Source organism: Solanum tuberosum, unplaced genomic scaffold (genome assembly GCF_000226075.1).
Source record: "Solanum tuberosum cultivar DM 1-3 516 R44 unplaced genomic scaffold, SolTub_3.0 scf00168, whole genome shotgun sequence".
NCBI lineage: Eukaryota > Viridiplantae > Streptophyta > Magnoliopsida > Solanales > Solanaceae > Solanum > Solanum tuberosum.
Genome location: NW_006239096.1, coordinates 686,267 through 702,286, shown reverse-complemented (window position 1 = coordinate 702,286; position 16,020 = coordinate 686,267). Strand labels below are relative to the sequence as shown.

The following is a 16,020-nucleotide window of genomic DNA, read 5'->3' as shown; positions in this document are numbered from 1 at the left end:
ATGGAAGGAAGTAATAACAGCAAAATATGGCATGGAGGACAAGTGGATGACAGAAGGAGTGACCAGCCCTTATGATTGTAGTGTATGGAGATCAATCAGGAACTTATGGCTATTGGTCAAAGATAGAATAAAAATAAAGGTTGGTAATGGAGAAAAAGTGGCCTTCTGGAATGACATCTGGTGCGGACAGGAGACACTGAAACAAGCATTCCCTGAGCTACATAGTCTAAGTCAAGCACAGGAAGCATCAGTGGCAGACTTATGGACAGGGCAAGGGTGGAATTTACATCTGAGAAGGAACTTAAATGACTGGGAAATAACATCCATAGCAAGATTTCATGATACAATGGCTAGGGCTACCAATCTAACAGAAGAGCAAGATAGACTGATATGGAAAGGGGAGAGGAAGGTAGAGTTCACTGTAAGATCTGCATATCGAGAATTGAGACCTATTGAAGAGCAGCAAGCAGGATGGCCTTGGAGGATGATCTGGAGAACAAAAATCCCATACAAGGTGAATTTTTTCACATGGCTTTTGGCAAAGGAGGAAGTCTTGACACACGAAAACTTGAACAAGAGGAAACACAACCTTTGCTCTAGATGTTATTTATGCGAAGAACAGGTGGAGACAGTCAACCATCTCTTTTTGCACTGCAAATGGACAGATCAATTATGGCAAATGTTCATTCACAAGAGGAAGATCAAGTGGACAAAACCAGGGAGAATCACAGAAGTTCTAAAATGCTGGAATAGTGATGGAAATGCAGGAAAAAAGGAGGAGAGATGGAGGATTGTCCCAGCATGCATTTGGTGGACAATTTGGAATGAAAGGAATCAAAGATGTTTTGAAGGAAAGAACAACAATATTCAGAAGATAAAGATAAACTGCCTAGGTCTTTATTATTTTTGGTGTAAGCAAGTAGTAATAGGAAATTCTGAAGATGTTTCTAATGTTATTGACTGGCTGTAACTAAAAGATCTTAGGGCTGTTGTAAGTACAAATTTTTGGAGGGGAACTACACTTTGATGTAGTATACCTGTGGATATATAAAAGTAAATGTTACCTTTCTCAAAAAAAAAAACACTCCCCCGCACGCCCAGACCTCATTAACTGGAGCGTGGACTCTATAATATGGGGGCCCAACATCGATGAACGAAGAAATTAGGATGAGCCTGGCTCTGATACCATGTAAAGATGGATCTTGGGCTTAACTCAACCTCAAAAGCTAGCTTATGAAGAGAGGATTGTCCAAGTCCATATAAGGAGACCAAATTCCCATCCTTTTTCTGATGTAGGAATTCTTAACAATGTATGTAGGAAGACCATCAAGCACTGCTTTAGTAAGTGTAAGTCTGCCGAGGGATAAATATTTACTCTTCCACCTTGATAAAAAAAATTCACATCTTTGTAGCACCTCACTCCATACCTCCAACTCTTTATTTTTAGCACCTATGGCATACCCAAGTATTTAGTTGGTAGTGATCCAATGTGGAAGCCCAAGTTTTGTGCTAAGCATTGGAAATTCTCAACCTAATTGATAGGGAAAAGTAGACATGAAGACCAGAAATACCTTCAAAAATAGTTAGAATTGCCCTTAGATGTCTAATCTACAACACCTCTGCTTCGCGATAGAGAGTTCTGAGAGAAAGGAAGTAGTGGGGAAGAGGAGTTCCGGTGGTCAAAAGTACCACCGGAGAGGGAGGGGACATAGAAGGACAGGAAAATTTAAAATTGCAATGAGAGTCGTGTCTGAGAGCTTTTCTGTCTTATAGAAATTTAATTTTACCTACTTCATCGCATTTTCAACCCGTGCTTATTTTCAACACGCATATATTTTTAACTGTTATAGAATGTATGTAGACTTAATCTTAGTAATATACATAGCTATATATAGGCAGCAGATTTATAGGGATCACTGCAGATTTATAGGAATCACTCTTAATTTCTTTCCATAGTTAGCACCTTATGTATTGTATTTATTCACTGTTCACCTACTGGAATATGATAAGATCTTCCATTCAATTACATGGTATCGGAGCCTATAGGCTCGTGTCATTTTGGGTGTGTTACGGAAGAAGTTTAGATTTCTATTCCACTTATTTAAAGTGGTCAGTCTACTATCACCACCACAGAAGGAGGCGGAGTATTTTTTCCGGCCAAACCAGTCTTCACCGGCATCTTGTTGTGAAGAGAGTGGTTGTCACGCACCCCTCATGTAGTTCTTTTGTTCATCACGCACCGGCACGTAACGGTGTGTGTCTGGCTAAATTGATTGGGTTTTAAATTTTTGGCATCGACGCGTATTTCTTTCCTTAGTTAGCACATTATGTATTGTATTTATCCACTGTTCACCTACTGGAATAAGATAAGATCTTTCATTCAATTACATTAACCAATATCAATTTTTAACCCACTTTTCAACTATGGCAAGCAACAATCTCTCTTTTAAAATCCCCCAAAAAATTTCACCAATGAAAACTAGCAAATTTGACCGGTGAGAATGAAATCATATTTTGAAACCTATGTTATATGGGATGTCGTGATGGAAGAAATTTTTTTGCAACAACTCCTTGCAAGTCTATCATTGTACCCAAAAAAAAAGCACTTTCAAAAGAGCTTATAAACAAGACAAGATTATTGAGAATGTTTTTAAGCAAAAAATCAAAAGAAGAAATTTCGCAAGTTCAAAAACAATGAAAATAATTCAGCATCTACTGCCAAAGTAGAAATTGAGGAGGAACATTTTTTAAATTGCAATAATTAAAGCAAAGGAGGAGTGTTGAAATTCTTTTTCAGTTACTGAAGTAACTTTTTAGCATAATAAGTTACTTAGATTTAGGATAAGTAATTTATGGTTTGAATCAAGAAGGGATTCATATTCCTTTTTGATTAATTAGTTACTACAGTGTTAAAATCCATGAATTCTGGAAAGGAACTACAAGCAAATTTTTGTGGTGGATTCACAAAGAAGGGAAAGAACTATGATTCAAAGTTAAGTTTCACATTCAAGTGATTTGCCAATTAAATATATGAATCAATTAACTAGGAAAAGAAAAATAAACATTTCTGGTAAGATTAAATAGAAGCGCCAAAAAAAATATTTAAAAAAAAAAATAAACAGAAGCGCCATGCAGAAATTCTTACTGATTCAATGTCTTCTCTCATGTGTCTAAGTTTCACATTAAAGATGCCCAACCACTCATCCATATCTTCAACACAGTTGGTGGCCGATTCAAGCCCATGCAAGACCTGGTAGGACCAAAAATTTAGGCACAGAAGCATACATTTATCTTTATTTAAAAAATGGAATGGTCGCCTCATCTTACCAAAGGCAAAATATGGAATGGTCACCTCATCTTACCAAAGGCAAGATATAAATGTTACACATAATCAAGTGTGAGAGCATACATATCGGGGAAATGGTAGTAAGTTGAATCTAAGGAACAGAGAACAAGACAAACTTTGCCTGCTATTGCTCTTGGCAGAGAAGAAGTTCATAAAGAACGAGCCGAAAGTCTTATCAAAGTAAAAGGTTATCAATTGTCATAAAGAGGAAAACTGTAGCAACTCCTGAAATAGAAACCAAACTCTTCTCTGCCACTAGCATCAAAGCAATTCACTCTTCACAAAAATAAATGGGTCACCTCATCTATTAATGGCTCATTCTCCAAAATGGCATGCACATTAGCAGCTTCCAAAGCTTGAAGCTCTCGCTTCAACCGCTCAGAGAATGCCTCAGCTTCACCAATACCCATTACATAACTGTTGAATTTGAAAACCAGAATCAGGAAATCAACCAAAATAGTGCAAGGGTGAAACAAAGGGTTGTCGATAAAAAAACAGCAACACAACTTAGTAGGAAACTTTAAATCAGGGAGAACACAGTACAGGGTGTGTTTGGCATGAAAGAAAACATTCCAGAAAATGTTTTCCAATTTTCCCATGTTTGGTTGGTCAAAATATTTTCTCTAGAAAAACAAGTTCCTTAAAAATATGGATTCATTATCTCTACTTCACCCACCCCCTTCCCTCTCCTTAACCATCCCAATCCCTGCCACCCCAAAGCCTCCACTCCCCACCACATCCCACCCCCATAGTGTGTTGCCAGATAACATATAAATACTCTTGAGATAATATTTCTTTTGCTGACCTACCAAACATTACAAATTAAGAAAGAAACCCACTTATTTTTCAAGAAAACATTTTCCTCCTTACCAAACAAGTGTCTGCTAATAGTGCTGTCTACAACAACTTAGATTCTCCAACTAAGAAAACAATGATAGCCAACACGGTTATTTAGAATATTTTAATTGATTCTTTAAACCCCTATTGTGTAATATCAAACTCAACATTAGATGACTAATCAAGGTTGCAAAAAAGCCTAACTAGACTTGAAGTATATGGTCTTGTAAACATATAATAGATGAAGAGGTATTTTAAATAGGGAAAAGGGTTTGATATACCCCTCAACTTTGTCATTTAAAACTGATATCTCACTCATTACAAAAGTGGCTCACATATACCCCTACCATTATAAAAACGGATCACATATACCCCAACTGTTACATAAGTGGCTCACATACACCCTTTTTATTTAACAGAGTGAAAATTTAATTTTATGTTATATTTATTTTTTTGATTTTTTAATTTTTTTTAACAAAACCATGATATATGATCCTTTTCACACATGATTTATGTCGTTGAATCCAAGAAGCCAAAAAATATATGTGTGAGAAGGATCAAATATACCCCCTTCCATGAATATTATTTTTTTATAAAAAAATTTAAAAAATAAATTTAAAATTGATTTTTTTTTCACTTCAGAAAAAGGGTATATGTGAGTCATTTGTGTAACATAAGGGGTATATATGAGCCGATTTTATAGGGAGGGATATATCAGCTCTAAATGACAAAGTTGAAGAATATATCAGACCCTTTTCCCTTTTAAATATATAAAAGTAGATGATTCTTCAATTCTCCATAGCATGGAGAGTTCAAGGCATTGCGATGTAATTTCTATCAGCAACTAGCTTGACTGATGCAAGATAAGCTCAGCAGTAAAGCAGCTTGCAGGTTAGAACAACCAAACTGTAGGTTCACTATAGACACAAAATTCAGAAATTGTACTGGCATTTGAATTACTATGTTCATTTGTTAATTCAGCAAGAAGTTAACATAGACAGACAGATTGTAACCACAAGATTACACACTAATTTTACAACTCTAAAGTCTTGCATTCGTAGTCATATGCACACTTTGTAACCGCTTTGTAACCAAAACTTCAGTTGTTTGTACTCGTTTCTGCTCTTCAGGAATTGTTTCCTAATTATTTCAAGACAAAACTGAACCTATCATAAACTTTAAATCTAGCAATTAATAAAGTGATTAGACATGGGATCGCTGCTTTTACACCATTAGGAATAAAGCACAAAAGAGACTGGAAGGCACTAGACACAAAACAAGGTAGAGAGTTATTTTTCTTCAGAGTACTTCAAGATAGGTTTCAATCATTATTCCACTTAAAACTGTATGTTTTGTAAATCTACTCATCTAAAAGCAAGGAATCTGTCTTTTGAAGTAGGTAACACTCCTACCTACAGACCCTAATTCTATGATGCATGAGAACAAGTGCTTTTTTAAAGAAAAAAGAAGTGTGAATACTAGCCAGCTATGTTGCTCAGACTCTTCAAAGATGTCGACAGCTGCGTGTCAGATCCTCCAAAAGTAGTATATTTTTGGAGGATCCGACACGGGTGTGGCAACAATGTTGGAGAGTCTGAGCAACTTAGCTAGCCAGCTCCCTCCATGACATGATAAAGTCATGTCAAGAGGTCAACTTAAGTAAAGCATACATAAGAAGTTTAGATTTCGAGCAAAAATCAGCACAATGCAATGTCAAGAGAAGTGGGAAAGAGGTTACATACGTGCCTAACAGAGCCTCCATGTCCTCTTCCTCTGCTTGAGATACCAGTTCTCTTTCAACAGTAACTGTCATCTCACCTTCTTCTGCTACAGCAGTGACCGGCCCATCTTGAGGATTAGCCTGTTGCTTGGTAATTGCTGGAGTATTTTCCTATATAAATTAGAATTACATAAAATGCATCAAGCAATCGCTTTTATTTTAGTTCCTGTTTAGAAACATATCATGTAATTCATTGCAATGAATAACTATTTCTAATGTCAAAAAAAAAGCTAAGTGTTTATGTTCAATTAAATAGTGAATGTGCATATGACCTGCAAAGACATTCTAACTAGAGAAACAAGTGACAACACTTCATTTATAATAATGAATGACTATTTGTTTTACCACTAGTTTCCTTCCTTAACCAGTAGAGTGTTTCCAACTGCATATTTTATAAGAGAACATTCATAAACGACTTTGGATCCTTAAGCAAGATTAATAGAGAGTTTCTTACATGTAAAACTGTTAGCGTGTTGGATAGACTCTAAATAGTTGTACATATCTATGTAATAGCTCTAAATATTTGTGTAATGATGGTGTCAATTGCTTTCTATATATAGGATATATGAGGGATTAATGTAGCATATTTCTAGCGATATTATAATTAGGAATAGCAGATATTTAGGGGTGTGAATAGCAGATTTTTAGACATGTAAATCAGAATTCTTTCTATTTAATGGAAGAACTCTCCATTTGAGAGGACTCATTCAACAAACTTGACATGGTATTAGAGCCTACTGGTTTGATTCTTCAAGTCATTCTTCAGTGATTCCTTTCAAAAAAAAAAAAAAAATTCAAAAGTTTTGGTCTTCCTGACTATTCGTCAATAGTTAGTCCTCCACATTTAGGGCTCGTGTATTCGAGAACATGACTTCACATCAATTTGAGTCCTTCAATGTTCGTTTCACTGGGAAGAATTATTCTGCCTGGGAGTTTCAGTTTCAACTATTTGTCACCGGAAAAGAATTATAGGGCCATATGGACGGAAGTGATCCTGCTCCAGTTGATTGTAGAAGTTACGATCAGTGGAAGGTTAAAGATGCTCGGATAACGACATGGATTTTATTGTCCTTAATCTCAGGCCATACAAGACTGCAAAAGCCATGTCGGATCATTTACAAAAGGTTTACAATCAAGAGAATAGTGCAAGACGCTTTCAGCTAGAGCATGAAATTGCTAATTACTCTCAAGGAGGTCTCTCTATTCAGGATTATTTTTCTAGATTTCAGACCTTGTGGGCTGAATTTACTGATATTGTTTATGCTAAAATACTTGCTGAATCTCTATCTCTAATTCAAGCATTTCATGAGCAAAGCAAGAGAGACAAATTTTTTATGAAATTGCGATTTGAATTTGAGTGTTCGCTCTAACTTGATGAATCGTGATCCGTCTCCTCCCTGGATATCTATTTCAGGGAATTACTTCGTGAAGAGCAACATCTTTTCACACAAAACGCTTCCAAGCAAGAAAACATTAACACTGTTGCATTTGCTGCTCAGGGAAAAGGAAAGGGAATGGATATGAGCCGAACTCAATGCTATAGTTGCAAAGAATATGACCATATTGCTAGCAATTATGGTAAGAAGTTTTGTAATTATTGTAAGCAACATGGGCATATCATCCAGGAGTGTCCCACACGTCCTCAAAATCGCAGGATCAATGTCTTTCAAGCAGGGATAAAAAGTCCAACTTCTGATAACTCATTTCATTGGGAAGTAACAATCAATTTGCTACTCCAGCAGCTGGACAAGTTCTTATTCCTGAAATGGTACAACAAATGATTGTGTCAGCCTTTTCAGCTTTAGGGATACAAGGTAACGATATTACATCTTATTTTTGTTTGTTGATTCTGGTGCGTCCAATCATATGACTAACTCAACTAGTGTGCTAAAAAATGTTCATTTGTATCATGGTCCCTCACCAATTCAGAATGCCACTGGTAGTACTTTACCCATTACCAAGGTTGGGGATATTACTCAAACTTTCAAGAATGTTTTTGTATCATCAAAGCTCTCAACTAGTCTTACTTTAGTTGGTCAATTGGTAGACAACAATTGTGATGTGAATTTTTCACGTAATGGTTGCCTTGTGCAGGATAAGGTGTCGGGGATGATTCGCGAAGGGGCCTAAAGTTCGGAGATTGTTTGCTATACACTTTTCCATTTTCCTCGTGGTCTCTCTTTTGCTTGTACTTCTACAACTAGTAAGACTGAGGTTTGGCATAAACGTCTAAGACATCCAAATTTTATTGTGTTGTCTCATTTATCAAATTCTGGTTTATTGGGAAATAAAAAATAATTTTCAGTTTCTTCTTTTGATTGTTCTACTTGTAAATTAGACAAAAGTATAACTCTTCCTTTTCCTAATTTTGGTTGTTATGTTGCAAAGTGTTCTGATCTCATTCATAGTGATGTTTGGGGCATTTCACCAATTGTTTCTCATGCTCATTTCAAGTACTTCTAGACATTCTGAGATAATTATAGTCTGTTTACATGGGTGTATTTTCTCCGTTCCAAATCTGAGGTATTTTCCATGTTCCAGAAATTTTTGGCTTATATTGAAACACAATTTTCCACCTCTATCAAAATATTAAGATCTGATTCTGGTGGAGAATATGTCTCATGAATTCAATAATTTCTCGCTTGAGAAAGGAATCGTCTCACAATGCTCTTGTGCATATACACCACAACAAAATACGTTGTTGAGCGTAAAAATCATCACCTTTTAGATGTCAATCATACTTTATTGATTCAGTCATTTATCCCGTCTAAATACTAGGTGGAAGCTTTGTCTAGTGCTGTATATTTGATTAATAGACTGCCATCTAAAGTATTAAATCTTGAGTCTCTATATTATCGTCTTTATCACAAAAATCCTAGTTATCATAATTTTCATATATTTGGCTGTATTTGTTTTGTGCATTTACCTCCTTCTCAATGCAATAAATTTTATGTTCAGTCTACTAAATGTGCTTTTATGGGTTATAGTACTTCGTGGAAAGGTTTTATTTGCTACGATTCAAGTTCTAATAAGTTTCGTGTTTCCAGAAATGTAGTTTTCTTTGAGAATCAGTATTTCTTTCCTACTCATGTTGAGTCATCTTCTATCTCTCCTGCTCTTCCATTTTTGAGGATTTGTCATCATCTTCTAAGCTGTTCAAACCTGGATTTGTATATGAAAGACGTCGGCCAACTTTACCCCTTCCTGGAACAAATTCGCCACTTGAGACTGCTCCACAACCAGAATCTGAGATTTTTTCAAGGCTTGCTCCTCTTGCACCTCCTCGCCGATCAACCAGAATATCTCGTAGCCCTAACTTGTATGGTTTTTCTTCTACTTTATCCACCATCTCTATTCCAACAGGTTACTCAAAAGTCTCCAAGCTTGAATGTTGGCAAAAAGCAATGGAGGAAGAACTTTTGGGTCTTAAAGAAAATAACACATGGGATATTGTTACTTGTCCTTTGAATGTCTGTCCAATTGGATGCAAATGGGTTTATTCAATTAAACTTCATTCTGATGGAACTCTTGATCAGTACAAAGCTCAATTGGTGGTCCTTGGTAACAAACAAGCATAGGTATGGACTATGTGGAGGTTTTTGCACCGGTAGAAAAAATGACTACAATGCGAACTATTATTGCCATAACTGCGTCAAAAAAATGGCATGTCATCAAATAGATGTCAAAAATGTTTTTCTTCATGGTGATCTCAAAGAAGATACTTATATGAAACCCTATTCTGGTTTGTTCTCATCACCTACATCAGATGTATGTAAGTTGAAGCAGTCTTTGTATGGATTAAAACAAGCTCCTAGAGCTTGGTTTGACAAGTTTCGGTCTACTTTGCTTTAATTCTCTTTTGAGGAGAGAAAATATGATTCATCTTTGTTTCTTCAAAAAACATCTATTCTTTTGGTGTATGTAGATGATATTATTATCACATGAACTGATTCTTCACTAATTGCTAGCCTCCAACAATAGCTTAAGGATTATTTTCATATAAAGATTTTGGTACTCTTACATATTTTTTGGGGTTAGAAGTTCATTATGATTCTTTAGGTGTGTTCTTGAACCAGCACAAATATACTCAAGATTTGATTGTTTTGGTTGGTCTTCAAGAATCTTCCTTTGTAGATACTCCATTGGAATTGAATGTAAAGTATCGTCGTGCGGAAGGAGATCTTCTTCCTGATCCAACTTTGTATCGACAACTAGTTGGGAGTCAAAATTATCTTATTATTACTCTACCTGATATCTCTTTTGCATTTTAACAAGTGAGTCAATATATGCAGGCTCTTTGCCATCTACATTTGGTGGTTATTCGTCGTATTATTCGATATCTCTTGGAAAGATCTACTAGTGGATTATTCTTTCCTAGTAGTTCTCTGATTCAGCTTACTGCATTCAATGATTTTGATTGGGCTGGATGTCCTGATACTCATTGTTCTGTCACGAGTTGGTGTATGTTTCTTGGAGATTCCTTGATATCTTGGATGAGCAAGAAGCAAGACCGTGTTTCAAAATCTTCAACAGAATCTGAGTATCGCGCTGCTTGCTCAGAGATTGTTTGGCTTCGTGGTTTACTTGCAGAAATTGGATTTCCTCAATCTAGTCCCACTCCTCTCCATTCTGGCAACATAATCTGATTTATCATGAAAGGACCAAACACATAGAAGTGGATTGTCATTCTATTAGAGAATTTGTAGATAAGAGGGTCATTACTCTTCCACATGTATCCAGTGATCTTCAAATAGCTAATGTTTATACAAAATCTTTGGCACGACAACGTCATTAGTTTTTGGTAGGCAAATTGATGTTTTTTTAATTCACCGACATCAATTTGAGGGGGGATGTTAGTATGTTGGATAGATTCTAAATAGTTGTACATATCTATGTAATAGCTCTAAATATTTGTGTAATGATTGTGTCAATTGCTTTCCATATATAGGAGATATGAGGGATTCATGTAGCATATTTTTAGTGATATTATAATTAGGAATAGCAAATATTTAGGGGTGTGAATAGCAGATTTTTAGGCATGTAAATCAGAATTCTTTCTATTTAATGGAAGAACTCTCCACTTGAGAGGACTCATTCAGCAAACTTGATAAAAACTACTAACAGGCAAAAATTGTAACATTAGAACTTTAAAGGGCAAAACATGCAAAAGGTTGTTCCAAGTGTAGTGACCTTTCGGAAAGACTTTCCCATCAATTTCACTTAAAAGAACTTTTTCTTTAGATAAGAATCTCAACTTCAACAGACACATTTGTGATCTTCCTTCCACAGATATCAGGCACAAGAGTAAAAGATAACTAGCTCTATCAATTGAGAAGGAATTGATGGAGGAGAGATTGGATAAATTGAGGAGGAATTTCCTCTGGTTGGGTAACAAGGAAGGAAAGGGTATTCACCTTGCAACTCAGTAAGAAATCTGGTGAGCTGGGTGTTCAGAATTTAGGGCTGCAAAACATATGTCTATTATCAAAATGGTTGTGGAGGTTTGGTAAAGAGGATCATGCTCTTTGGAAGGATGTTATCATTAGCAAATATGAACGGACTAAGCAATGGACAACCAATACTGTGACTAACACTTATGGGGTCTCAGTTTGGAGGACTATCAGAAATTTGTGGCCTAAATTGTCTGGGAGCAAAAGTTATAAGGTGGGTGAAGGGACTAGAATTATATTCTGGAAATACAAATGGATCGGCCAGAACTCACTCATGGAGGATTTTCCATATTTATTTTCTTTCTGTGACAACCCTGAAGCATCTATTGCTGAGACCTACACTAACCAAGGATGGAATATCATCTTTAGGAGGCTTCTAAATGACTGGAGGAGAGAGTGGCCAACTTAATCCAAAGATTGAATGATTTCTCTGGTTTAAATACTAGCCCTACTACAATAAGATTGAGACATGATAGGGAGGGAAAATTTTCAGTTGGAAGATTGTACTGAAGAAATTTGTCCTCACAACCTGGAACATCCATGGACCTTGGAAAAAAATATGGAAATCTAATATCCCTACCAAGATCAAGTGTTTCACATGGCAGGTATGTAGAAGAGCATGTCTGACTCGGCAGAAACTGAAAAAGAGAGGTTTTGAGATTGTCTCAAGGTGCTTCTTTTGCTATGATAAGGAGGAAACAAATAGTCATATGTTTCTTCATTGTAGAGTGACTTCTCAGGTGTGGCATATGTTTCTCAATCTCCTCCAAAAACCATGGATGATGCCTGAGCATACGGCAGATCTTCTAACCTGCTGGATGAGGAGAGGTGGGAGTAAAAAACGGAAAAAAGGGTGGAGCCTAGTCCCTTCTTACATATGGTGATCAGTCTGGAGGGAAAGAAATAAAGATGTTTTGAGAATATTACTTATCCAATGCATAAAGTAAAAGAAAACTGCATTAATACTTATATTTTTTGTGTAAAGAAGAGGGTATAGATGAGGTAGAACAGCTAGCAGACTTCCTAGGCTCTCTGTAATTACGATTACTTGCATTGTAATTTTTTTGATGGTTGACACCATACCCACATTGCTGAGGAATACAACTTTACCTTGCTCAAAAAAAGAAGAAGAGATAACTAGCTCTATCAAATATGTAATTGATAATATAGATTAGAAGAAGAAAAATTGACACTAATTGAGTCCATCTTCAGAAACTAGACAATACATTTGTATACTTTATAAGATAATGGGAATGATCTTATTTTCACATCAAATGAAGAAACAACATGAATGACTATATTATCTTAAGAGCAACCTTATCACTTCATTCACATGCCTGTTGTGCAGTTAAAATCAGGGGGGAGGGGATATACAACACTAAATTAACAAAAGTGGAAACATTAGGGATTTTAAGAGGAAGACAAGAGGCAATAAGTTGATCAATGCCACCACCTAGGCTTCTCTGGTTCATGGACAGGACAAAGCGGGATTGAAATTTTAGTCATATAATCATGGAATTGGGAATAAATAAAAATATTGGTATCTCAAGTTTTGTATATGCAGAATTGAAGGTGGGATTGAAGTTTTATGGAAAACATATACTTTTGGAAGCAAAGGTAACTGTGTATTCACAACAGAACTCATCATCAAACAAATTATGAGAATAGGCCACTTACAATCTCATCAAAGCATAGGCCACTTACAATCTCATCAGAGCATAACAAAAACTACCCTATGGGAGATTACAAGTTTCCTATGAAATCAACAAAAAGTTCTACATCCCCCACCATAGGCAATTCATTCTAATCTTATGAATGTTGTTTCTCTTTCAAAAGCATCTTGCATTTCTTTCTTTCCACAAAGCCCACCAAATGCATGTTGGGATTAATTCCCACAAGTCTTCTCCAGATTCTTTTCTCCCTATCTCCTTCCAGCTATTCGGCAACTCCTTTGTGGTTTTTGGTATTACCCAGCACACACCAAGAATGCATAAGAACATACTCCACAATTTGCAGTTGTTCTGCAATGAAGGAATAGATGCCTATTAAAATACCTTGTTAAAAAAAGCTCAAGTGGTGGTATTTCTGCTCCTCCCAGGCCATTCGTACCATTCCCCTAGCACTCCTTTAATTCTCTTGAGGTCAAAAGACTTGAACCTATCTCAAAGTAGATACGGTCCATTAGAGTAGAGGAAGGCTTAGAAAAGAGAAGGTTGGAGATGGAGATTCCCGGTGATCAGAAGGACCCTAGAAAGAAGAGATTTTGGTGGGTCTATTTCATTTCTTGGGAGTCATGTCTGGGAGAAGAAATTGCTAGTAGTTCAACCTATAGGCAAACATATACTTAGCTTGTGTGCATTATATATTGCATAACAATTAATTCTAAAATAATTTACATCATAAAGAAATTAATGCTTAGCAAGAAAACTATTTTTCTAATATACCAAATTAGGCTACCGTACAGAATATCACAAAATAAATACAACTTTTTTTATTTGAAAAGGAGTTGGTATGTGTAGATTAAGGGTGAGTTTGGTATGGAGGAAAACATTTCTTCAATCCTCTCATCTTTGGTTGATCAAAATTTTTGAAAAAAACATTTTCTCTAGATAAACAAGTTCCTAAAAAATTGAGGGAAATGACCTCCTCGTAGAAGTAGGGAAAACAAGCTTCATTGGTGGTATTCATACTAATTGTCTCCTCCCCCACCCTAACCCCTCCACCCCAGTGCCCCACCACCACCAGACCTGCCTCACCACCACTAGCTCCTCATCCCTACCCCATTATCACCACTTACAGTATTTGGCTAGATTATATATAAATGTGTTCGGGATAATATTGTTTTTTTTACTTACCAAATAGCAGAAAATAAGCAAAAAGAAAACGATTTGTTTTCGAGGAAAATATTTCCTTCATATCAAACACACCCCAACTGGATGGAAAACAAAGAATTCGGCAAATGTACAAAAGCACACATTTCTCGAATTGGATAACTGTTAACAGATGTCATCCCATGAAGATGAGATGTAATGCTCCACATTGCAATCTCACGTTCCAAAAAAAAAAACAATTCTGTTGGGCATTTTTGAGATGTACCTTCCAAGAACATCTGATTAAAGAGTTATCATCAACAAGGATGATTCTAGGCAAACCTAATAGAAAAATATACAGAGAGAAACTAACAAAAAAATTCCTTATGACATGGAGTAACTAAATGAAGCAAGTCAAGTTTCAAGCGAGGGCCTAGGCTATATGTTGGAATATACTGGGCGGAACTTTTATATGTACCTTTGCCCAAAGAGCCATCTCTACCACATCTATGCCAACAACCTTGGGGAGACGACCAAGTACATCCTTACAGATGTTTAGGATGCAAAGCAAAAGGCGGTTCCTACAATTAGTTAAAAGAAAAGTGATTAAACAGATAAAATAGAGAGTCATTATTATAGAAATACCTATCGTCAACGTTACGCATTGTCCACTGAGGTGGAGTAACACTTTGACTTCTGAGATTATCGAAACCCTGTATGAAGAATAAGGTCCATATATTAGATGGAGATGGAATTGGAAAATAATTTAGGTTTGAGTATTACCAGCATGAATGTACAGCCACTTGGATCATTAGTTACGAGCTCGACCTTTGAAAGATGCTTAAGCTTGTACAACTTTGCAGGCTACATGTGGAAGCATAACATTATTGTGAGAGGTAGTTAGCACAAGTTCAGTTGGGTCTATCTATGAGGGTAAGTAAAATAATCCGGCAAGTTTAGAGTTTCCTTATACAGAACCAAATAAATGTTTGATTTAAGATTTGAGGCATAATTAGAACATTGTGAAATAATGTGGAGTAGTGAAAAAGTAAGTATTTACCTCAAGTACTCCACCATTAGAATATTTTAAGACACGAAGAAAAGCTTTAGTGCGTTGGCCTTTAGCTTTTGCTGCACAAAGCACATGTTATGAAGGAGAAAACTGTGAAATTACATGTAACAACACTGAAAAACAAAAGTTGAAAAGTCGTACTGGAGATTGCGAGAACTCTGGGTTTAGCCATAGCACCACGGCTCAATTTTCCGGCAATGCCTATGATGCCGCTGGTTTTGGCAACACGGATCGACATTACAACTTGTTGTTTTGTGCCTTCAATAGCCGCCTCGCAAGCTCTTCGTAGCTCCTCATCGTCCGCGCTCGATTTCGCCATCCTTGCAAAATCTAAAACAATAAAACCCGCAACTCAATAAAAGTACTCCATCAAGAGAAAAATGTGGACAAGTTTGTTACAACTAGTATTTTGTTATTTTTTTTATCCTTCACATCTTTTTTAACTTAGTGTACCCATAATGTCTAAAGTTTATTATAGGCCAAACACATACACAGCCACTCAAACTTGGCCCTATTTTTCATTTTGGCACTCCAACTTAGCCTTGTTCCATTTTAACCCTTGAACTCCATTTTTTCTGTTCCATTTTAACACGAAATACTATTTTTATGATTTTTTTATTTTATATATATTCTTCAAATGCAACTTCTTATTTTAAATCGACACGTGTCAGTTAATTTTAGTTAAAAAAAATAAAAATTAACAAAAAATAATTCTTTTTAAAAAT

The 16,020-nt window shown here is 36.1% G+C and overlaps 1 protein-coding gene across 3 annotated transcripts in view; it reads right to left on the bottom strand.

The window, feature by feature from the left end:
- Positions 1 to 15,693, bottom strand: part of LOC102585066 (exocyst complex component SEC3A-like) — a 33,741-nt gene extending 18,048 nt beyond the window's left edge. The window contains exons 1-8 of one of the 3 annotated variants that reach the window (XM_006354195.2): positions 15,437 to 15,693; positions 15,284 to 15,354; positions 15,007 to 15,087; positions 14,869 to 14,936; positions 14,702 to 14,804; positions 5,926 to 6,074; positions 3,646 to 3,763; positions 3,146 to 3,250 (exon numbers count right to left, since the gene is read on the bottom strand). In XM_006354195.2, the coding sequence (XP_006354257.1) occupies positions 3,146 to 3,250; positions 3,646 to 3,763; positions 5,926 to 6,074; positions 14,702 to 14,804; positions 14,869 to 14,936; positions 15,007 to 15,087; positions 15,284 to 15,354; positions 15,437 to 15,614 (873 nt within the window). In that variant the 5' untranslated portion in view covers positions 15,615 to 15,693. Of the gene's footprint in view, positions 1 to 3,145; positions 3,251 to 3,645; positions 3,764 to 5,925; positions 6,075 to 14,701; positions 14,805 to 14,868; positions 14,937 to 15,006; positions 15,088 to 15,283; positions 15,355 to 15,436 lie in introns of those variants that run through there. The other 2 variants (XM_015311716.1, XM_015311717.1) reach the window with 2 other exon arrangements.
- Between the last annotated feature and the right edge of the window lie 327 nt (positions 15,694 to 16,020).